This window comes from Lutjanus erythropterus, chromosome 9 (assembly GCF_056507025.1).
Source record: "Lutjanus erythropterus isolate fLutEry1 chromosome 9, fLutEry1.hap2, whole genome shotgun sequence".
In the NCBI taxonomy this organism is placed as follows: Eukaryota; Metazoa; Chordata; class Actinopteri; order Lutjaniformes; family Lutjanidae; genus Lutjanus; species Lutjanus erythropterus.
The window spans coordinates 3,020,500-3,046,157 of NC_139325.1; the positions used below are offsets into that span (position 1 = coordinate 3,020,500).

At 39.4% G+C, this 25,658-nt stretch overlaps 1 protein-coding gene across 6 annotated transcripts in view; it reads right to left on the reverse strand.

Annotated features, from left to right (window-relative positions):
* Positions 1-25,658, reverse strand: part of vps13b (vacuolar protein sorting 13 homolog B) — a 396,480-nt gene that overhangs the window by 333,025 nt on the left and 37,797 nt on the right. For all 6 annotated transcript variants that reach the window (XM_084725927.1, XM_084725925.1, XM_084725926.1 and 3 more), the window contains exons 8-15: positions 21,242-21,507; positions 17,276-17,371; positions 14,382-14,504; positions 13,647-13,784; positions 10,637-10,724; positions 8,210-8,395; positions 5,173-5,342; positions 3,610-3,804 (exon numbers count right to left, since the gene is read on the reverse strand). In XM_084725927.1, the coding sequence (XP_084582053.1) occupies positions 3,610-3,804; positions 5,173-5,342; positions 8,210-8,395; positions 10,637-10,724; positions 13,647-13,784; positions 14,382-14,504; positions 17,276-17,371; positions 21,242-21,507 (1,262 nt within the window). The remainder of the gene's footprint in view (positions 1-3,609; positions 3,805-5,172; positions 5,343-8,209; positions 8,396-10,636; positions 10,725-13,646; positions 13,785-14,381; positions 14,505-17,275; positions 17,372-21,241; positions 21,508-25,658) is intronic.

Consider the following 25,658-nt stretch of genomic DNA (forward strand, 5'->3'; position numbering starts at 1 on the left):
CTTGTAATAGTTTTCAAGGCATAATTGATTACATGGCACAAGTGACATGACAACTGCACTGAGATTTAATGAAGATACACATTACTGAGTCTTGAATACATTGTGTCTGGCTAAAAAGTTTGTGGGTAGTTTATTCTGTTTGCTAGTCCACACGTTTACTGACAAACGTATGGACTGAACTGAAGTATTTAGAATAACTGTGAAGCTTTCTATAAATAAGTACATGTATATGTAGCAGCAATAAGAAAGTACAGAAATGGTAACAACAGTCAATATTGCTGACTAGCATTGTTGATCACTTTGAGAGTTAGAACAGCATCGGGAAACACTTGAGGTTGCTTTTCATTGTCACAACATACTTATACAACACACTTGTACACATGTATCAGACTCATCAGGTCCAAAACGCTCTAAGATTCCAATGTCACTGTCGAATAATATTAAACGTTTTTTGGAACAAAGAGATTTTTACATTCATTGACCTTGATGTGGTGTCTTTTCACTGGGTATGATTGTTTTGTACCGTGCCTAAGTAAAATTGCTCCTCTGGCTGAAACAATTAGATGGTGAAACATAACAGACATGTGTGTCATGTTTACATTCTAAACTAGGCTACCCCTAGAGTTCTGGTAAGGATGGCTGAGTGTGAGCAATTGCTGATGGAGACAATCCAACGTCACCTCCTGTCTTAAAAGCTTAAAACTTTAAAGGATTAAAGATGACTTGTAATAATAATTGTTTTATAGCTGCATTGTAGTGCTCTGAAATCAAATCAAATCATGAGATGCCCAGAGTTTACCACCCCTAAATAGCAGTCCACTTCATTATTTTGGTATGGGTTTTTTTTTGTTTTTTTTTTCACAACTGAAACAAGCCGTACTTGAGTACACATGAACTGTACTCAACAACACCTTTTCAAGTGGACCCGAGTGTGGTACACCTATTCACACTAATCAGACAAACTGGACTTTGGGGTCAAGTGTACTCAGGTCAGGCCTCATTATGATTATTGAAGCTCCAGTCCCACAGACAGACACAGAATGTTCCGCAACCTCAATATTTACCTACAGCTAATAGTGAGCCTGGTTGATGAAGTCCTGTTTAATATTGGAAGTAGTGGATGATGGCTGAACCCAGCTGTCTCACATGCAGCTGCTGTATATGCACAGAGCAGGACTCATCCAATTCCAACACATGAAGGTCTACTGAAACGCTTTGCTGTGCAGATGGCCCAGAGCAGAGAGACAAAACTTTGGACAAAACTAAAATGATAATTAATTTTACATTCATATTACACACCAAAGTAGTATATCAAGTTGAACTGTATGATTGCCAGATACAGATGTAGACATAATAAAACCCCCACACTGAAATGTAAGCTTAGGGCCGTATAGCTAGCTTCCTCTGGGAGACTAGAATCCAGATTCTGTTCTCCTTCAGCTGCCCGAAGCAACTAGTTATTCAAATAGCCCAAGTTTCCAATTATGATCGGTTTATTTACTTCTGTGGCCTTCCTCTTGAGCAAACAGGCTGACTTTGAGTTCTTGTCTACAACCATGGAAAAGTGAGACAATAGTTTACCACTACCCTGAAGACAGACACCTTAGCACTGACAGCCAGTGTCAATAAAACACAGATTAAGATAAGCCTTAGTTTATACCCGTTTCAAATCACTTCCTGAAGCGGGTGAACTGCGACCAGAATGACCTCCACCCTGTCATGATCTTGCTGGCAAAAACCAGAGGCAGAATTAGTACTGTGGCAGATACAGATACTGATTGGCTGATTGGTCAGAATGATCCTTGGCCACTGACCAGTTGACTGTTAACCCTGCAGTGACCCTGTGATAAGGACTACCAGCATGATGTCCAGCAAACATCCTGCCTTAAAAAAACACACACAGGCCATACCAGGACAGACTGGGCCATCCCAGATTACTTCAGATCTGTGACACAAGCTTCCAAAAAAAAAAATAGATTAGCTGTATTTGCCTCCATAGTTCTATATGTACTCCTTCAAGGCAACTACAAATGCAACCTCTTTATCTCTAGTTTATCTATAGATCAATTTGAAAATCAAAGTGACAGACAAAAATGTATTTGGCTGTACCTTCACCTGCATTTAAATTAATATCTAATCAAATATGCATGTAAAAATGTGACAGCTGCAGTACACATACATAACACTAGGACAAATTCAGAGGAAAATCTATCATTTCTAAAGACTTTGTGATGAACACATATTACACATATTTGTAAGAGAGGTTTTTTACAAAGTATAGAAACATTTTATTAGAGGTTTTCAACCTTTACATGTTAAGTAAATGCCCTACCAACAAAATGCATGAGTAGTGTGTAGAAGTAGCTATTCTCACAGCTGATTGTTCAGAATTATCTAGGTTGTCCTTACATTTCTCTTAGGAATTGTCATGATTTTCTAATTGCACAAACCTTACATACTAAATAACTGCTTATAAAATTCCTCTATCTGATTAGGCAATCAGAATGGATGAATGAATGAATAAATGAATCTTGGCCAGTGATTTTAAACATGTTAGGCCCCTACTTGTTACTGACAACTGTAATCAACAATGAGTTTGAGCTTCAAACCACCAGTCAAGAATATATCATCAACACACTAAGTGTTAAGTGTAACTGTGGGAAGGCCACAGCTGCACAATAAATTGTAGTATCCCATGAATTTTGGTAGATGAAAACCGTGATGAAGACCAGTCTTGGACTGGTGCTCATCAGAAAGCTTAGTGCTGAGATTTTTATGACCAGGTGGGAAGAGGTCATCCAGGTCATTAAAAGGGTCATTAGGGCTATTTCAGAGTAGAATTAACACTATAGCCATGCGGCTTACCTACTGGACTATGGTGCAAGGAAACCAAACTGTACAAATCAATTGATGTGTATTTCCTGTCGACTGAAAAGATGATAGATAAAAAGACACATGTAAAATTAGGGCTAGACTATATATCAATATTATAGCATATCATAATATAAGACTTGATATAATGATAGCTTTTGGATATTGTTATACCCTTTAGAGTACAAAACATGTCATCAGTCACAACCTACACGATCAATATTTATGGATATCAGCCAATGTGAAACTTATTACTATCACAAAATAGTGACAGATACAAACCTGTGCTCATACTAAAAGTGGCAAAGGACAGGGAAAACGGTACTGGAGCTTTCTATACAAGTTTTGCATCCACTCTACAGCAAGTTTTGTACTGTACATTATCAAATACTTGGTATGGTTTATTATTTGTCTTAAATAGTCAGAACCAAACCAGTAAATGTGAAACACACCTGACTACACTGCAACCTAGACTGCCTCATTGTCTGACTGGTTTCTCTTAGTAAAAACAGACACTTTGTTAGATTAATATATCGCAAAATAGATAGTTACGTAGATCTGAACGACACATTTTTGGAAAAGTCAGGTGATATATTTTTCAGCTCTAAGATGGAACCAACTCTTTTAGCAGGACAAAGACAAAGTTCATTCAAATTCTTATTAAACGCAGAGAGTGACCCATTTTTATATTTACAGAATGAACAGGCTGGGATTTGAGTAGAATATTATTACGCTCACCTTGAGGTAGAGGTGTGCATAGCAGTGATGCAGCAGATTGTCGGAAGGCTGGCTGAGACTGCTGACAGTGCTGACCAGCTCTGGAGCATACATGGGCACTGAGTGTTCAACATTCACCTTTTCCACCTGGAACTGCACAGAAGGTAGAGGACGCACCGGCTGAAACACTGGTATGTTAACCGGTCCTGGTGTAGTCTGAGAGATTAAAGATATAAAAGAGGGGAAGGGATAAAAAGTGAGAATACATATTACACATACTGCTCTTGTTGCAACATAACAATGTCCACATCAGTCTGCTTTCCTGCTATATCTCTAGGCCAACTCTCACTGCCAAGCTCTTAAATTTTGATTAAATCTAAATGTGTGACATAAATTCTGGAATTTTATAATAATATATATAATGGCTGTATTAGTTGTTTGATCGTTTTACTATGGATCTTCTGTATAGTCAGGAGTAATACAATACAAGAATACTGAACTAAATTGGCAACAAAATACAAAGAAATTAGATTTTGTTCATTTTTTCAATTCCTTTTTGAGATGTTCAGATATTCTAAAGACATTTGAACACCATGAGCACTATACTCACATGACTGATGGTGCAGTAAGCACCTAATGTCATTTTTGTCTAATCACAGGTATATTGGCATTGCTTGGTCAGATAAATGTAAAGAAGCTTCCATGTCAGTGACAACATTGTGCACTGTACAGTGGGAATGCGTTGCATTTACAGACTTTGGCAAAGTCAACAGAAGTGTCTCATCGTCATGTGTGCATAACAGTCTTTGTATACTAGACTTTCACATGAGAAAGGGACAGTTCATTCCAAAATCAAAAGTACATATATGTCCTCTGGCCTTTAGAACTGTTTATCCATCTATACTGTTATAGTGTGACTAACAGAATTTCTGAGATATCGGCCATAAGGTTGTCTGCCATCTCTCCAGTATAATGGAACTAGATGGCACGAGTTGTGTGCTACTCAAAGCGCTAAAAAAATATTTTTGACAAACTCAACAACTATGTCTTTTTCCAGAAATCATGACCCAGTTGCTCAAAATAATCCACAGACCTCATTGTGAGCAGTTTCATGTAGGAATTACTTTTTTTCTGCAGCAGAATGTACCTTAACTACTTTAGAATTGGACTACCAGACTAATAGACTAATAGAAAGAAAGTAGTTCCTACATGAAACTCCTCACAACAAGGTCTGTGGATTATCTTGAGTAATCAGGTCATAATTTTTGGAGAGAAACTCAAAAAAAAAAAAAAAAAAGCTCAGAAAATGTATTTTTGATGCTTTGAGTGCCATCTAGTTCCATTATATTGGAGAGAAGGCATCTATATGGCCAATATCTCAAAACTGTATTTATGGAGCACAACAGGCCAGAAGAAAAATGTATGTATGATTGCAGATTGTATTTTTGATTGCACAGTGAACTGTCCCTTTAATTTTACACCACACAATCTCTCCCATGCCATATGAATGAGCCTTCAAACAAAGGAAGAGAAAGACGAGTATAGAAGGATGTTTGTAGAAGAAAGCTGGTCTGCGTGCACTACCTTGCGTCCCATGATGACAGGCATTAGTGTGTGAAGGAGGTTGAACTCTGCCATGGAGACGGTGACTGAGACTTGGAGCAGAGTGAGACACGTGAGTCTGGTTGGGATGAATTCCTCTAAGCTTGATAGCTCTTCTGGAGTGGCTGGACCATGACTCTCCTCAACAATTTCTACGGAGGCAATGACACAACAGAAAAAATCATGTTAGCTTTGGAACAAATGCTGTAACATACTGCAGCGGTGCAGTAAAGGGAGAGGGTGAAGTGTAAGATTAAACATATTATTACAAACATAACTGATTTTCCTATGTTTTACACAACTGAACCTGACCACAAGTATGTGATCTGTGGTGCATTATTTGAAATAAAGTGATGGAGTGGGAAAGGCCAAGACGTTTGGATTTGAGGACTAAATATTGTTTTACAGAGAAAGAGGTTAGTTGTAAAGCACACAAATTTCTTTGAGTGGGCGCCTCTCCTCTATGCCTGCAGCATTAAAACAATAAAGCAGTATTTTCCAACAAAAACCACCACCTCATACACTAAATAAAATAAACATCACTATAAAAGTACTGGCATCTCCAAGCGATATTCATTACAGTGGCTGTTTCCCAGTAGCTTTGTTTTTGAACTCATAAAACCACTCATTCAATCAATAACCAGAAACATCCGGCGAGGCAGAAAATGAAGTGAACCAAGTCAACATGGAATAGAGGCTAGCAAGGTCAGTGCTCACCAAAGTAAGGAGTGACCAGATCACTGAACCACTAAACTGTGTCCAGGGCCTGAGGTGGACCAAAACCTGAGCCCTTTGTTACGGAGCGGCCTTGGCTCTGGTCCCAGGACATGGGTTTGTTTCAGTTCAGTAAAGGTTCTGGTGGGCTACATTCCCAGCTCCAAGGTGGGCTCAGAACCTGATCCTAAAGCTGTTTTGCTCTTTGGCCTACCGCCGTGGCCCGCATCAGGTTCATCTGGCACTGCCATTTCCAATCTAATCATATGGCAAGGCTCAAGTCAATATCCACAATCAACATTCACATTACAAAGAACATGCAGCTCATGTGGTACACACAGAGACATGAATCTGAACACTACAACACTTTCTACTAAAAGCACACAGAAAAGGCAAAAATATGACAAAAAAGAATAAGTTTGCATGCAACACACACATTGTAGCACACAACTGTTACCATCATGCCCTGCCCCATATTGTCCTGTTCTACTTAACAGATCTCATTACCTTGTTCCTTCAATTGTTCTTAGGCATCATATTAAAAAAATACAAATGGACACACTGTGAGTAATTTGCAAGTTGGAACATCCTGCTCTAAATAGGACAAGATCTTATAAAATACACAGACAGCAGCCAATTTGGCTCCCATTTAGAGCTATTTTTTAATGATTCTTCCTGAGCTCTTGGCAAGGGTGTATGCAGAGGAAAGATAGTCATATCTTTAACCTCTACCTCTTTCCTGGCTCCTGGCTGGAGTGTAGAGCACCTGTCACCAAAATCATTAACAGACCAGACAAAACCTGGACTGTCCCTAAGACAGAACTCAGAACATCTGCGCTTTTAGAATTATTTGTATATTAAATCAATTATTTCTGCTTTAAAAGTAAAGGTACAGAGTAGCAACAAAAGTGTGCTGAAATACATGGCTTTTCATTTTAAAAAATAAATCACCACATATAAAAACAAATACTTTATGAAGTATTGGGAGGGCAGGAGAGGACAGGAGGGGAGAGGAGAGGATAGGAGAGGAGAGGAGGACAGAAGAGGTGAGAGGGGAAGAGAGGAGAACTGATCTTGGTTTTGGAAAATACATAAGACATGTTTTATTTCATCATTCCATCTGCAATAGCTACCTTGATGAAAAATGTTTCCTCTTTTATCTCATCTCAATTTCTCAATACCCCTTGGGTGGTTAACTATACTGACCCTTCTCCAGTAAATGCCAGAGAGTTCAGACACATATAGAAACAGGAAGGAACACACTGACCTGCCCAGCTTTAGTCAAAAGCTCTATAGTAATTACCACATCATCTATTATCTATTGCAGATGCTGAAACAACCGAAACCTACGGATGTTATCGTTTCGCAAAAATGAGAGTTATTGCTAGAGATATTACACACAGACACACATTCCATGTTCTTTCACAACATCCCAGGGATGAGCTCATCAATAGCTGTGCAGGGACGATCGCTAACAAAGGTGTTTGGCTTATCCTCCCTCATGTGGTCCAAAAGGTCACTACTTTCATGTACAGCTGTGTGTTGAAAGATGGGTTGTGCAAGGAAATAACAATGTGATGAGGATACTGTAAAGTGCAAACTGCTGCAGTTTCTGGTCATTGGCAGAATAGAATAGAATACAAGAGAACAGAATAGAGGAATGCTGCAGGAGTGAGTCCTAAAACACGGAAATGAGTTAGCATATTGGCACTTCCGCTTCCCTTGTGTCAAAGTCAATAGTTTTTTTGAATGAGTTTTTGGTTAGATGGCTAAAAAAAAAGTCTGCAGTTAACACAAGCTTAGAATTTTCAAGTTCTGTTCAATGACAAGAAATACATCAGTAAATACCATAAACGTGAATTTTGAAGCTTTTACATGTCTTAAAAATGGCAGTTGCTAACGAGCGGCTAAATGAGACTACAGAGGATTTCAGGGACATTAAACATCATCACACTGAACACAAGTCATTGTGTAGTGAGGACGTGAAGTCATAACTATGGTGCAGTTTGTTTATAAACTGTTAGCTTCTTAGCTCTAGCAACTGCATTCACTCTTCAAAAATCCTAAAAGTTTATCGAAGAAGGGCTCCTCCATCATCAGTTTAGAGAAGAGAAGAGAAGAGAAGAGAAGAGAAGAGAAGAGAAGAGAAGAGAAGAGAAGAGAAGAGAAGAGAAGAGAAGAGAAGAGAAGAGAAGTTGCTGAAACAAGCATAGGCACAGTGACCTATTAGTCGTTAGGTGACTCTTAGCTGTTAAAGTCAGCCCAGTAAAACAGATGGAGGAGCTGTTAGTAGGAGATGTCTGACCTCGCTGTGGTTTGCAGTAGGGTTCATACTCGTGGTCCATAGCACAGGTGATCATCTTGAGGATGCGGTGGACAGCACTGCTGTGCAGCCTGACATCCAGAGGTCCCACCACCAGCCTCTTGATGGATGTCTCTTGAACAGTGGGCACTACCTCCTCCATATTCACCACTGAGAAGTCCTGAGAGCCTAAGAACAGAAACACACATACAGAACATGCTTATATATATACATATATACATATATATATATATATATATATATATATATATATATATATATATATATATATATATGTATATATATATATACATATATATATATATATATATATATATATATATATATATATATATATATATATATATATATACATATATATATATATATATATATATACATACATATATATATATATATATATATATATATATGTATAAAGTATGTACCATAACAAACTTGAGGAACAATTTGAGTAGACATACCATTTATTCTATTTAATGTACAAAGTTCTGTGTTCTTTACATAAAGGGGCATTTTTTATTAATTAAGTACTAATACAGAATTTCCTCATTTGTTGGGTGAAAACACAACAAAGATGGCAGTGGTGTAATGCAGGAGCAGGGACGCAGCACACATAGCCATGAACCACTGGAATGATGAATATTCCAAATGTCCACTTCTCTCACACAGCTGTCCCTTCATTCATCGCAGGCCCCTGTTCCAGAGGTCCACTTAAAAGACTCGGCTCCCCGGCAATAAAAAGGGAGAAATTAAAAATAAAAGAAGGGGGTGGATGAATGGCAGTAAGGGAGGAAGAGGGCAAAGGGTCAGAAACTTTTTTTTATTCCCATTACATTTCACCACTGCACCGAACATTCTTACAGCTCAGAGAGTCAATGCTATGAATTTAACTTTTGTAGCTGAAAAAGCTGAGTGATGGAGGGGTAACCTCCCACTGAATTTTGGGATTTACAAAGAGCAATGGGCAATGCCACTTCCCCTTCCCTTCCTCAGTGACATTTGGCTGCAATGGATTAGGCCTAATATCAACCATATGGCTGCAGTTAGAACGGTCAGCGGAATGATGAGGAGGCTGAAATTAGCCGGGATTTAGACGATTTAAAAGTGTCTCCATTTCCCAAGATTAAAAAAAAGTTTTTAATCTGCAGCATTACTCTAATGTGAAGTCAATGGTGAGTGTGACCTGGGTTGGTTAGTATTTCGGTTGACTCAGAGTTTATGTCAGTCCCATGGCGATGGAAGCTAATTTGTTTGGTTGACACAGGATCTGGTCCGTGTCCGAGAAGAAGAGAAACACCGACAGAAGAGAAGCATTCCAATTGGCAAGGGTAACCACAGCCGTCCCGCAGGAAAAGAGAGTGACACTTATCCTGCTGTCAGAAATGACTTTGACAGCTCGGGATGACAGTATCAATGTTTTTTTTAATTTAGATTTTTATCTGTGGCTGACAGCAGGAGGAAACAATAGCCTAGTCAGAAGGAGGCAGAGAGAAGTCAAATGAAAGCGAAAAACAGGGAGGGAACTCAAACAACACAGGTGACATTATTACAACTCCTCATTAATCATTCTGTTCAAGTCATTGAATTGCTTCAACCAGATACAAAAAAGCTACTTTGCACTGTATCACTTAATCATCAGTGCAACTAGTCATTTTTCACTCTAGCAAGCATGATTTTTAACAACATTCAGTGCCCCATGGGCCATATAAAGCTATAGATTTCTTTTTTTGCATCTTAGAACTTGTAAATGTCAGTCAGGAGTCACTGTCATACTTACACAGAGAGCAGCTTTCCAGCAGCATTGAAATAAAATGCTCAACAATCACAGGGACATTTGTGGGCCAAATATAACATTTCAAATTGAAAGGAGAATGCTTTATCTTGTAATGGGAACTTCAGATCTTTCAGACTTGTATAAACATTCTTGAGTGCTGCAGCTGAGGTATGAGAAATCCTGCCCGTCTTAAGGCTTCTGCCAGGAAGAGTGACACCTAATTAGGCAAGAAAAGCCTATTCACTTTCTCAAGAGCTTACAGGTAAAGAGACAGGGGGAAACAATGTTTCAACAAGCAGCAGGGAGAAAGAACCTCAAATAGATGTCAGCACAGACTAAACACTTCTGACAGTTGCCCTCCAGGTAAGTTTGGGGTGAGAGCGAGGACAGGAAGGGTCAAGGACCAGGTGGCTGTGACTCAAACAAGACAAGCTCTTTCTTTGAGTCTCCAGGGGGCTTGTTTGACAGAGAGGAAAGGAGAGAGAAAGAAATGGAAAGACAGAGTCCAAGATAGATAGGAAGAAAGAGAGAGAGGCAAAGAAGAGGAGAACATGACAGTTATAGAGAAAAGGAGAGAAGAGGTGGCAAGGTGAGCAAACAAGCTCTATGAGGAGGAATGAATTAGACAATACCTTTGTTGCTGCTGTTCTCCATTGTGTAGAGATAATCCATGTAGAAAGCACCAAAGCGCTGCATGCCTGCTATCTCCGTGTAGGTCTCCTGTCAAACAAAAGTCGAGATAGGTAAACACGGCAGTAAGGGAGCAAACAAGCTGATAGCATTTAAGAGTGGCAGTGACTGGGGTCATGGTGGATACGGCAAAGGGGGTCAAATCAGAGATAACAAGAGTTATTGATGGGTTGATCTGCTTATTTGGATATCATTTGTTTTTACTCGCTAACAACATCACTAATATTTGAAACTATTTATAAGATTTGAAATAAACAGAGACTCTTAATCATAGTAGGAGTGCAGAAGTATCTCTAATTTGAGGTCAAATTATAACTAACCAACTTTACAATCAAACTTTTAGAGCACAAAGAGTCAAATTCAGTTGGAGAGAAGAGGCTGCTCTATATTTCACACTGCATAATAAGGCTGCACAATTAATCAAAATATTAGCAAAATCACAATATGGCAAATATATGCACAATATCCACATTACATAGGCTTATTTTTTTTTGATAATGGAAAAAAATGACAAAACAGGATTATACTTAAGTACTGCAGTGCTGCAGGATGCCCTAGTCTTGAAATTCTGTTCTCCAGATGTTAAAAAAAACATGTTTATTTGGTACAAACCCCAACAAATGTAACATTATCATTAATTTAATAGGTTTGTTCCAGGGAAAATAAAAGTTGTGATGCAAAACTGATCATTCCCACTTTGCATGATATTGTGGAGTCCTAGTGCATAACATGGGAAGTAATTTATTAGATATCAAGTCTGGTCTTTGTTGAGTAATAAGCTATTAATAAAAGGAAGTGAAAGTTTCCTCATTCAATTGGGTCTTGGATGTATGCCACTGGAAATCTGTATCTTATCTACTAAAAGACTGGACTTTTCCATTACAAATCAATTCTGTCTGACTGGGATTATGGCTGATACTTTCAATCTAAATTGTGAAATGCTATCTGGATATTTTTAGTAAGACAGCAAGGTGCCGCTTTTAAAAGCTGGAATTTCATGTGGAATTTCTAAATTTGGAAAAAAAACAACAACTCACAAATTATTAATACACACAATCACAAAAGCACTTTGTAGCTGTCAGCTGTCTGACACCAGAAAAATGGCCAAATGGAAACAGTAACTTTCCTGTACTCTCCACTGTTAAAGAGGTGCTGCAGCTCATTCAAGCACACATTAGGGAAGAGGCAGGGTACAGCCTGGACAGGTCACCAGTTTATTACAGGGCTAACAAATATAGACAAACACACTCACATTCAAACTATGGGCAATCTAGAGTTTCCATTTGCCTTCAACCTGCTGTTGGATCATGGTCACACAGCAGAGCACCCAGAAGAAAGCGAGGAAAAACCCCAGCTAACAGACCAGGCTTGAACACAGGTGACAAAGTCACCACTGAATCACTGTGCCACCTGTAAGTTTCTTGTTTAAAATAAAACTTAGATAGGTAACAGAGCTGTGGACTTCATATAATCTTATTTTTGATTTACCTGGGTGTCAGTGTATTGTTATAACATTACTTGTCATCATTAATTAGTCTGTGGGTCAAGAGCAATTGACCCTGTCCTAGACAATATTTGAAAGTTATACTTCTACTGCACATCAAACCGCTGGTAAACAGAGAGAATGCATGACCAGAGAGAGAATGGGAGAGGCCCCACTCACACGCACATTTAACACCCCCACCCCAGACTTACCCACTAGTTGTCTAAACAGAGATTTCAATAGAGCCTTATCAGAAAGGCGGGTTAATGAGTAATATTTATTAGGGGCTCTCTAATGGCTCTGGCATGCTTTTGGATCAAAGCCATTTGCTGGTTTCAAAACCGCTAATGAATTAACACTAAAACCTTTGACTCTTAGACCTTCAAGTATGGATAGATGGATGGATGGATGTCCAAACAATTGCTTCATTGAGGGTCATGAACATTTCTGAGCAGAGTCAACACTTGAGCTGTGATGGCTGATGAGGGGAGCTGAGAGTTATCAGGAATAATGGCTTTAGCACTACTACTTAGATAGTGGGAACATTCCTCTACTGCAGCCAAGCCAGCAGCTGTTTGACTGACAGAAATAATCCAAGTGGCAGTGATTTAAATTAGAGTGATTTATTTAAAAAGGACAAAATATTGTATCAAGTCAAGTTAGGACCACTAAATATGGTAATAGCTGTCATTGCAGCTTTTTAAAATGAAACCTTAAGAAAGACAGGTTGTGATTATATCACATTACTGTTTACTGACCCAGATAGACTACTGTATAAGCCAAATGTGCACTAGTCGCTATACCAACACTAACGTGTTAAGAATCATATTTTTATATTTTATTGTCTGGTTTGGCAGTGACAGGCCTTCAGTTATATACGTCTAAAACTACAGAAAGTTAGGTCTTAATACAAAGTCTTTGTATCAGTCTTGTGAATATTTGTTCTTGGAACAGTTTGACGACTTCAGTGCTACAGATGTTTTGTTTGGTGAGGATTGTATCAATGGCAGGTGCTGTTCAAGTAAACAGCATCAGTGAGTTCATAATGTTAAATGCATTTTTATGTTGCTGTGTAGGCCTGTCGGCCCAGCTGCGAGGTGCGTGTTGAGTTGGTTGTTGGCCTGGCTTGGAACTGACTGCTTAATTTTTGCCATATGGTTTTAGCCTCTGCTATCAGTTCTGTGGGTGTCTTTTGAATGCTTAGTGGCAAGTCTTTTGTGGGGAGAAAACGATTGATTGTGAATATACTGTACATGTCACGAACAACCTGTAATGTTGGTTGACGTCACTACAGGCCAGTCTATTTACTGATGTAGTTGCATGGCTACTCTCAGTTTGCTACTACATTTTGGCCTTTCATCCAGGCAAAGGCAGCCTATTGGAAACTACCAAAGCAGATTTCTTTCACAAATTAAAGTATTGGGGATGGGGCATTTAGAAGTTCAGAATCTATCTCAATTTATTGTGACCTTATGATTAGCGGCATCCAGGATGAACTCGGCCCTGACTCCGTTGTTCTCTGGACTGCGGTAGTCAAAGAGAGAATTGGTAAGGTACGTCATTCCTTTACTGCTTAGGCTGTCCCCACAGCTGAAGAAGACTGCATCCTGCAGAGACACAAAGAAAAGAAAAGAGGAAAAGGAGAGGCATGACGGATAGAAAGAGGATACACAGAGGATGTAAGAAATATTTCAGATGTCACAAATATATAATCCAGCCCATACTTATTAAAAAACTATATCAAAATATATTTCAAACTATTTTCTATGAATAATTTGCTATTCATTATTCAATCTAATACATCATTGGTGAAGACATGATTTAAAAATAACACTAGAAAAATAAACATTAAAGCACATGGTTAAAAGAAAATGTTGATGAAATACACTGATTTCAGTTGAGCCCAAAAGTGTGCTGTACATGAACACATGGTGAGACTGCTGTTGACACAGTGATGTATGTGGCAAACACAAAAAATTATGGTGAATTACAAAAGGCAGCTGGATCACACTCTTCCATAAACAAACCAAACCACATCTCTACCTCCTTCTGAAAGCTCTTGGGAGCAATAGAGGCTGTGGGAGACAAGGTTTAGCTGAAAGTGATCTCTCTTTTCTGGGCTTTTAAATTCTCTTTTAATCTTTCTCACTCAAACTTTTCCCCTTTTTTTCCATTTTTCCTTGAGGTTTCTAGACTGTCTTTACCTCTTCACGTCGGTTCATGTTTTCTTCAAAATCGCGTACTCCCATGATGCCTTTCAGGCAGAGTGCCCGGCAGCCCACAAAGCCAATCTGACAGTCGAAGAAGGGCTCCCCCATCATCAGCACCTGGAATACAAACCAGAGGAAAATACTTTAACCTTTTTTATTGTCCAAATTTATTCACCTCTACATGAAGCACATTTTACTATGGTAAAGAAAATAAGGAATGCAAAGTGCTGTACAGTGAAAAAAAAGGGAAACCTATTAATTAATTAATTAATTAAACAAAATATCAATATAATTTGCTTGATGATAAAAGAAATTTGAGGGGAGACTTGAATACGTGACAGTAACTGTGTTTCTATCAAGTGAATTTGATGCAAACCTTGATGCAAAAAAGAAAATGAGATTTAGGCAAATCCCCATCAACAATTATAAACTAAGCTCAGCAAAGCATAGTTTCCTTGGAAGTTGTCAGTATAAACTTTGTTAATAAACAGTAGGAGAAGTACAGGTTGTGAACTTGAAACACACACACAAAAAAAATCTGTTTGACGACTGCCAAAAAACCTTAAAGAAGAATAAGAAGAAGCAAAACCAGTCACCACGGCCATCTATGAGAAAACATGGAGATAGGTCTTCAAGAATTACTTTCAGTTGGGGAAGTTGTAATTATTTGTCACAAAGTCAAAGCAGACAGCAGAAGAGTGGAAACAGAGTGGAAACAGCTGATCAGTCATGTGCGTTAAATGTTTGCTACCTCAGAATTTACTTGGAACAGGTGCTTTCATCTCCCATTATGCACATTCAAAAAAAACCCTCAAAGTGAGTGGAAAAACTTTTTTGCTGTTTCTATCAACCTTTTCTAATGCAATACTTTAAAATAACCATAAAAATACACTGTTGGAAACACGGCTAATGTGAAGCAATTTAAAACTAAACAGAAGCTTTCCTTTCCTCTAAAAAATGTCTTAAATCAGTAAACAGAAGCCCAGTAAAACCATAAAAGTGCAATAATTCACAGAACTAATTTGAATGAATTACCTTCTTATGTTGCAATAAAACATAAAATGTAAAATTAATGACACAATTAATTATGAACTTATCACAAGGTTCTCCACCACGACCATTTTGAGGCTACATTGGTTTGTGGTGCTGTTGAGGTTATGGGCTCATTTCATTGTGATAAAAAGAGCAGGGGTCAGACAGCTTCCTTCTTCCATAGAGACTAGTGTGTGCATGTGCATGTGTGTGTGTGTGTTTGTATGGTAGCACTCCAGCTGCCCCTGTAACCAGCAAGGTGTGGTTCTCTCTCACCTACCGTGCCTTTGCTTCACCCAGCAGACAACTAAACAGAGAGCAATCCAATAAAACTTTACGTTTCACCACACAATAATTACAAGGCCTAGTTTTCCCTGTTTTACTAGCCATCCCTTTGCCTTTCAACGCTCTCACTTTTGGTCCCAGTTCAGACTGCTCTCTCTCTCTTCCAGCAAAAGCATAAATTACAGAAATTGGAATTGGAAATCTCTCAGAATTCTCACATCTGGTCAAAAGCTTAGAAGCAGAAAACTCCTTTCTCTCTCCAACCAGGTAATCAGAGAAAAAGGTTTAAAAATATTTGCTATGCCGAGGGGGAAATGCGGAAATGATCAGACTTGGGCTTGACTCAGACACAGATTCCACTGTGTTCAAAACAGGCCACGGATTAGTGACCTGGAGAGGCTTTATAAATGTACTTAAGTGGGAAATTAAGAGGAGCCTCTGTCCAACAGTGAATAAAGAGATGATGATAATAGTAGTGGAGGATCAAAAGGGACAGGGATCTGTTCTGTCCATTGTGGGTAAGAAGGTTGCTTTCTAAATCAGTTGCTGCAGGTGAACAAATTAATGTTTTGGTCCTGATGATGATTTTACAGTGAAAATATTAATTATCATTAATATTGGTTACAATCTATGGATGGACAATATTATTGAAAATCCATATCAGGATATTTGCTTCAATACAATAAATGTAATAAAAACACATATAATTTCTCTTGCTCATTTCTAATATGATAAGGCCAGTTAAGAAATGTTAGCATCTGGACTGGACTGGACTGGACTTGGGGTGGGGGGGTGTATTTGGTTGAACTCAAATTGGATTTGGCTGTTCAATAGGAAGATTCAACACTTTGTTCCTTTTTATCAGTTCAGCACCACACTAAAATCCTATATCAACCTACGTGAGTATGTTTTACCTCTAAGGCCTTTCCTCATTATTTGTGATGTAAAAACATCAGATTTCCACACAGTCAGAGAAGGTAACAATGTAAGCCCTGCTCTGTGTTAGGGCATAAAATCCCAGTGCACCACAGTGCATCTCTCCTGTTGAGCTGCTGCAGTGCTATCAGTGGTTGCCCTCCATCTCCCTTCACAGCTTCCATCACAGTTAGCACTGTGGTTTGTTGTGATTTTGAGATTCAATTTGTAAAGTTTACAGCTTGCCATGCTTTTGCATTCTCTATTTATCCACCTAAAAAACAAGAGCCACATTTTATTTATGATTCCCCATATGTATAACTCCTCATTGAAATGTTATCCCTCTATATTTTTTTATGTTTCTATTCATTGTAATGCACACTGACTGGAAACAGAACACAAAAAACAACTGAGGAATCTCAGTCAACTGAGGGGTCGCCGACTGATGACTCCACTTGTTGACTTTCAGGGTAGTCCTTTTATTGTAGCTAATCTTTGTTTATTATATGGAATGTAGATAATTTATTGATTAATAATTGCAATATTAATAAATCAGTAAAATAAAATAGAGGACTCTAATCCATAAATTTTGTTCAGCACTTTTTATAATCTACATATCTTTTTGGCAACAACTTGATAAAGCTATAGCACCTTACCTCAATAGTGATCCCCTCTTGCTCTAGACACAGGACCTCTCTGGACTTGACCTTCTGAGGACTGTAGTAGCTGCTCTCTGAGTGGGTCTCTGTCAGCTGAGACAAAGGACATCAAGACAGGATTCATTAAAAATTCTTCAGAATGGTCAAAATGGACTTTAACCAATGATCATATCCATACATAGTTTAGCAGTCAAAGCTATTTTGCCACAAGGGTATATGTTCACAATTTTAATTAATCTATGAAAAGAAAATCTCTAAAGCCTTTACAAAGTTTAATTCTGTGTTAGAGTCCAGGCTTTGTGTTGAATCCACAAGATTATTTAAAAACCAAATCAAAACCACCCAAGAAGACCTATATTTTCAGTGTTCAAATGAAGAGTGAGCTACACTGGTGAAGTATAGAAGGTAATTTGCCACCACACTTGTTGGAAGACAAAAAGGGAAAATTAAGTTGTGTTTGACTGAATCTAAGTAACAGTTATGGCAATAATATGTATGTCACAAAAATGCAACACCAAAAACTGGAAAGCATGGCTTATTGTGTGTGTGTGTGTGTGTGTGTGTGTGTGTGTGTGTGTGTGTGTGTGTGTGTGTGTGTGTGTGTGTGTGTGTGTGCGTGCGTGCGTGGGTGGGTGTATGTGTGTGTGTGTGTGTGTGTGTGTGTGTGTGTGTATAGCCACAATATACTGCCGAAACAGATGCATGATTTGAAAAATAAACAAAAGCTATACAAGTCTTTGGATGTGAAGGGTGATGAGGCCCCAGAAAATAATGCTTAAAACCCAAAACAATAACATCCAAACAAGGACAGATGACATTTTCTTAGATCAGAGGCTGGATGCCAGCCTTTGGGACTTCTGGTCGTTTTCTCTTCCAAGTTTGGACTCAGGCCAAAGACATTCATCAAACCACATGACAGCCACTCCTCTCTGATTCTAGGGGGAGGCCCTATCTGGCTTTATTGGGGATGACAATCAGAACATGACTAAAGCACTGAGAATACTAAAGGGCAAGGACTACAGGAAACTTGTTTTAAAATTGTACTAAAGTATTCAATCCATTAAGAAACTTTCAACAAATAAGGGTAGACTAAAATTTAAGAAAAAATCAGAGAGTCATTTTGAAGAAAAACTGGTTGAATATATGCTCTGCACAGCCTACTTCCAACAGTTTGTGTCTTTGGAGAATATTATTACATATTGTTACTGTTAACACCCAGCAAAAAAGCTGTAACACAAGACTGCCTCCAACCTCCAACAAGATGACTGGATAGATATTGTGACTGATGTTCAAAATATGAAGAAAATTACTTTTCCACTTAATCTACACATTGACAAATTCTTGCAATACTAGGAAAACAGATTGTGTTGGTAACCACAATAATGAACTGATGTAATTCCATCAGTATAATGTCTGTATGAATGCATAAGTAAACAACCATTCGTTCCAATATGTATAGCTATATCTCTAAGTTTTTAAAAATAAAATAAAAAACTAAAGTAGAGCTGTAACAATTGGTCAGTTGAAAGAAAATTAGTTGCCAACTATTTTGATAATCAATTAATCAGTTCTGTCTCATTTTTCATGCAAAAATATTAAAGAACAGCAAAGCCACACATTTAAGAAACTACCAATAAATAGATGTTTGTCATTTATGAGAGTAAATTAAGTCTTTGTGTTTTGCACTGTTGGTTGCACTGTTGTTCATCAAGTATTTAGGTAAACTGATAACAAGATTATTCATTAGAACATTGACTATGTGGAGGCAGTGAGGGAAAGTGAGAGTGAGAGTCTGGTCAACACTAGTTGGTTGTACTGAGAGGGGTACAGAGCTGTGATGCTTTTGACGTTGGCCGATGTAAAAACTGTGGTTGTAGAGCAGAACTGTGCAGGCCCTAACCCATTCAACTTTAACACAGGAAGCAGGTGCAGAGCATGAAGCAGCTGTGACTTATTATCCCTACTGATGGAGCAGACTCTCTCACCCTCGCTCCCTTCCCCTATTTCTATTCCGATGTTTTAATCACATGCAGGGACCACCCCACCCCATCCCACCCTGTGCAGGTCCCTGGGAGCAGCGGTGAGCAGGGATGTTAAATAACCTGACTAAAGAATTGCTCTCTCTGTCAACATCAGCGCATAGTGGCACTGACACGGAAAAGCTGCCGATCAGACAGAGACAAACATGATCAATGTTTATCCATTAAGAATATGGCCACTTTGGTACTGCATAAGTTAGACTGGTAGGACATTCATGACTGTATCTAGACCTGAAACAACACAGCACACAGAGGTCAGAAAAGCAACCAGAAATACACTGAGCTACTACTGTCAGTAACTTCCCTGCTCCCTCTCCTTTATTATATTCCAGTCCATTTTAAAGCTTTGGAAGGCTTTATGAGGCATCTTGGAAATGTTACAATGCTGGATGTGAATAAGGGGGTACTTTGTATTTATGTCCATATCTAAGGAATGTAACACAGTGGGAAGGGTTTGATGGAAAAGTTACAAGATGGGTTTGGGAACACTTGAAATTTGATGTTGTTGAAATTCATGAAAATACCAAAAATCAAGAAACAATGTTTTTTAAAATGAAAAATGAAAAGTCTGGCATGCAGTGAGAGTTTGGCATGTGTGCAAAGTGAAAGAGGGGAATAAATGGTCAGTGCTGAACTATGCATTATGTGTGTAAAAGTCATTAAAACAACTGCCAATTTCTCTGATCAAACAGATCTGGCAAGTAATGGGTCAGCAATCTAAAAATACCTCTCTGATTTCACGTCCATGTCAGACTCAGGTTCAGGCAGTGGCTGTTCAAAGACATGAAATTCCCTCAAACTAAATACTTCCTTGTAGGAAAGAGACGAGAACGTTTAAAAAACCATCCTTTCAGCTGTCTGCAATTACTCCAGACGAGAGGCAATTAATTGATTAAAAGAACTCAAACAATACAGGAACAATTTAAACATTATTAGAAAAGCACCAAGGTCTGTTTGGCCTGAGACATACCTCCCCCTTCACTGATCACACACGCTGTCAAGTACACACACACACACACACACACACACACACACACACACACACACACACACACGAGCAGTAATGTGATCTCAAGTGCCTAAACCTGAGGGGAAACACAGATGAATTCCAACTATTCTGAGTGAGCAGGCAGGATTAAAGTTTAGGATCCATTTCTGAATAGTCATCATACCATGTATAATGTTTAAAACATTAACGTGACCCGAGACGCCAGTTAGTGGTTACACTACCCTCCCTTGTACCACACACAGAGACAAAGAGGATTGTTACTTCCTGAGAATCAAGCTATTCTTTATGACTCAAACCGAAAATTACCACAAAATATAAGTTGCAGGGGTGGGGTGGGCAGTGGAAGTGAATAAACAATGGTGGTAGCAAGGGGGGGGGGGGGGGGGGGGGAGTATAATTGTTAACACAACAATATCTTAAATCAGGAAATTCTATATCAACATTAAATACCATTATCCACAGATTTTCTTCAAGAATTTCCTGACTTACCATGACAGCCCCCTACGCATAATTAGTTCAACCTTTAGTCTAATACACATATTCAAGACATACATTCTTCTCTTCACCATTATTTTTTGGATATGCTTTTTGCCACTGCAAATAATATACTTGGGCAATGCTTTGCTTTGTCCTTGTAATATGCATTAGTTACAAACATATTTATTGTTAGATTATAAGACATTTATAAGCATTTGTAAGAAATTTGTTAACAGTTTCTAGACAGTTTCTGAAAGTTAATAAAATACTTATGACTTTCTTCTAATTATTTAACCTTTACAAACTTTACTTCTTATTCTTCTCATTACATTGTGATGTTCGGCATTAAGTCGATCATGCTTTTCTTTGTTCTTTGTTCCAAATGATATTGGAAAAAAAATATAGCTGTTGTGTATGTTTTTTTAACAGTTGATTTACCTTGAAGGTGACAGAAGCTTTGGTGCAGTAGAAGCCTATGGAAACAATGGGGTCTTTGGGTGCATGTTGCTGGAGGTTGTTGGGGATGCCTCCTGTTTCTCGCTGCTGGTAGAGGCTTTCTTCACTTTCCTCCTCTGTGCCTACGATGGCTGGGACGAAGGACCAAGCCCAGGAAACCCAACCCTGGTCTGCCTCTTCACGTAGCATATAGAGGTCTTGACTGGAGTACTGGCTAGTCCCCGGGCTTTCCATATCTACATCCATCCCTGAAAGAGAAAGAATCTTAGCTGATTATAATGCAAAAATAAGGATATGATTTCACCATAATTTTTATAGTGATGGGAAAAGGATCAGGGTTAGCGCCTGCAGGTCTACTTTTACACCTTGTTAAAGTCTGTTTAATATATAGGCAGTTACAATCCATACTTCCAAAGATCTGGTGCACACAAAGTGGACACAAAGTAGTATAAAAAAATATGTGATTATCCTAAATATAAATCCTAAAAAAAAACAGGGAGTCATTGCCTGGTACTAAAAGCAAGTATGCTACATTTGTACACAACAGTGCTGCCAAATTTATTCTGTATTCAATTCAGGGTTCAAATGACAAACACTCAATTTCCCCTTTCACTCCAACAGATAAATGAATTTAAACAGGCAGGTGCTGAGAACAAACTAGTCAAATGGAGAGAAAACTGTTGATAGTGGAAGTATCTGTGCCCTCTGTAGCACTCTAAATTAATTTGTCCATGCCTTCAGGGTAGTTTAATACAAGCAAGATATTTCAGCTGTCAACTGAACACACAAAAACAGCACAGAACAAGGCGTTTCACAGTAGCTGCTGCCAAAACTCCAGCATGCAGGTGTGTGAGTACATGTGTGTTGCATGAACTCACTGCTGCATGAACTCAAGAGAGAGGGAGAGAGGGAGAGAGGGAGAGAGGGAGAGAGAGAGAGGAGGGGAAGTCCGTTCCAATGGTGGCCAGAGGGCACAGCCTGTCAGCCAGCATCCTTATAGAGGAGAGCCTTGCCTGTCCCCAATGGATCGCCATGGTCAGGGATGTCTGAGCTGGACCCAAATGCAAAGGCCACATCCACAAACATCCATGCAGCGTGAGGTTGGGTCACATATTTGTTTGGAAGCCAGCAGACTGATATGAGGCCACAAGGGAGGCTGGGTAACTCTGAGCCATCATGCTAGGGGTGCAGGGGAAGAATAGGAAGAGTAGACTGTAGGACTGTACAAGATTAGCTGGGGGAGGTGGGGTGATTGGTCACAGCCTCTGCACCTAGACAGAGCACAGGGAAGTTGAGGGGAGCACTGGCTACTGTAAGACCTTACACCAGGTGAAGAGGGCGATGTAGAAAGTGATGATTTAAAGCAGATTCAGGCTGAGTGGAGGTATGAATGCCCAGACATACCAGTGGGCAAAGATAACTTGAGTGTCAGCAACTGCTAACTTAAAATTTGTGAAAGTAACCAATGGGTTGTAAGTCAGTGGACTGGTGTCTGTAACAAAAGACAACCTGAAGTGTAGTGATGCCCATTTACTTATCTTTCCCCGATTTTTCAGCAAACTATTTGGGGGTTCACAGGTTCCCCAAAATACTGTGCACCACCCCGGTCCCTGATCCCGACCTCTGAACTCGTCTCATCGTGTGTGTTTCCATACACGTCGGGAGACAGGAAGCTGATGTCAATACACAAGAATGTGTAATCCCATTCCTCGCGGCCTCACGTCCTCTGTGAGAAAACAATATTGTCCGTGAGGTCACAGCTTAGGAATCCCAGAGGCTAAGGCGGTGAAAATTATGACATATTTTAATTAAATCTTTCACTTTGCGAATTGGCAGTTGGAAATCCCATGTTATGGCTTTTTAACCCCCTTCTCCCCTCCCCAACTCTCTGTCCAATTCTATCTCTCATTTCTCTTATTTCCTTTTTGTTTTCACTCCGTGGAAGCCTTTGAGGTGTCAGTTCAACGAGTTAAGCTCTTTCGCTTCACGTCACAGCCTGACGAAGCCTACGTTTGAATTGCGAGGCAATCAAAATAAAAGCACAATTACCAATCAAGTGATCAAAACAGACCGGCTTAAGGAGACTTTGAAGTATTAATCCAAAGTAGTGAGTGAAAAATTCCCAGAGAGTGATGTGGGCTGGCCAAAATACAGTATATGCTGCTGTGGAGTAGAGCACCATGTCCACACAGGTGTGGAATACAACCCACTCTGTTCTCTTTCCTTTACAATGAGAGCAATCAAAGCCTGACTTAATTTTTTTTTTTTGTGCACAGCTGACAATATCAGTGTGACACCACATAAGCATGCATATGTCAATAAGCAAAGTTCAGAAGCACCATGTAATAGGATGTGTGTGGACCATGGTTGATTTCCATAAGTTCAGGGTCTCCAAGCAGTGGTATATGTTTAAGCAAGTGAGGGAGTGGGTGGGTAAGTGAGTGAACAGCTGAGTGACGCTGAGACAGTGAGAGGGGAGGAGTGAGAGAAGGCAGTGCCCACGCAGGCCAGTAGATGTCCCTCCATGTTTATAGAGGAAGAGGTGGACCGCTTACCTGACCACTGAGCAAGGGCCACTCTGCTTGACATCTTTTGCATCTGCTCACCCCCTCACACACACACTCCTTTTATTTTATCCTGTTCATCATTTCCTCACAGATAAAACAGTACACACACACTTCTGTGCACAGACCTACCTACAATGACAAAAAAGAATGGAACACATATCAACATGTGTGTCGCATATTGTTTCGCTTTACACTACCAGCGTGACATTAACATCAAAATGTTTTAAAATCCATTTTAGCAGCAGGAGAACATAAAACGCTATGCGAGACAAAAAGCTGTTTCATCCATATCCATAGATTTCTAAACTCAATGGCCTCTATGTCTTTGCACCAATATTAAAAAGTGAAAAAATGATTAAAAAGAGGCCCTGTCACGTCACTGGGCTCACATAAGGGAGCCACATGAGGTTTATAAGGGGGAGATAGCCTGTGGCCTCTGGCTGATGCGTGTGTGACGGTCCATTTCATTAAACAGGCCTAGGAGGGCGGTGACGCTCTCCTACAAACGCTCAGTGTTATATACACATTTACAAACCAAAAACACCAACATACGTTACTGGACAAACAGACACAAGCAAACACACACACACACACACACACACACACACACACACACACACACACACACACACACACACACAGACACAGACACACACACACACGTGCACACACACATACATGCACACACGCATGTGCACGCACACACACACACACACATAGACACACACGCACACGCATACACACACACACACACACACATAGACACGCACACGCACACGCACACGCACACACACACACACACACACACACACACACACACCCTGCCACACTTCGACAGCCACAGTTCTCGGTTCATAATTCTTCACATACTTGTTGAAACCGTACAGCTTTCGGTGCCGTGACCAGCTGGTCCATTCAAGCATGTTAGTCATCTATGTTTCCAACCACTGAAATTTTTACAGTGTTTCACAGACTTCATTGAATTTCAGACAGTAGGAAAACTAGTCGTCTAATCCTGACTGAAAAGTTGCTTTGGTTAGTGACACACAAGTATCCCGCGCCGTTCACTTATTAGGGCTATTCATTAATGAGGCATTGGCTCGTACCTAAAAGAGAACGATTCAAACAAACAACATGCAGCCACAGTGAATCATGGGCACATAAACACATTACAAGGCTTTTTCCACTTCGTTAATTGGCATAAAAGAAAAACACCTTCACACGAGGGAAAAATTAATATTCAAGACACTCATGAGAGGGCATCTGAGCCAGAATAAACAGCAGCACAGACTCACCACAAACAGTCCATGGGAAATCAAACGGATGTGATGAAGTACGATACTGGGATCATGTTCCAGAAATCAAGTGACAATGATTGCTTCTTACAAACTACAACCCACTAAAAATAAATATGCATGTAAGCCAAGTCAGTCGCTATAAGCATCAACATACATTAATGTTGAAGTACTTGAACAATCGATTGTAAAGGCTGTCTGTATTGGTTAAGAAAACACATTATACTTTCTTATTATAAATAATAAATCATTTGAGCAGTAATTCTGCTACGATTATCAAAAGAACTCAGCTGTAGTCCTTAAATCTGAAATGAATACACTAAAAACCATATGTTCATGAACAAGCCCAAACCTCTCCCAACAAACACACACCCACCTACTACAGTGCATACAGTACACACAAAACTGCCCCCCCACACCCCCCTTTCAGCTTCTTCACTCTGTCGATTACTTCCAGCATAACAAGATCTGGGGGCGCTCAGGTTCCAAGAGCTGGTCCCCTCTTGTATATTTTTGTGATGGGATACTAATTCATTC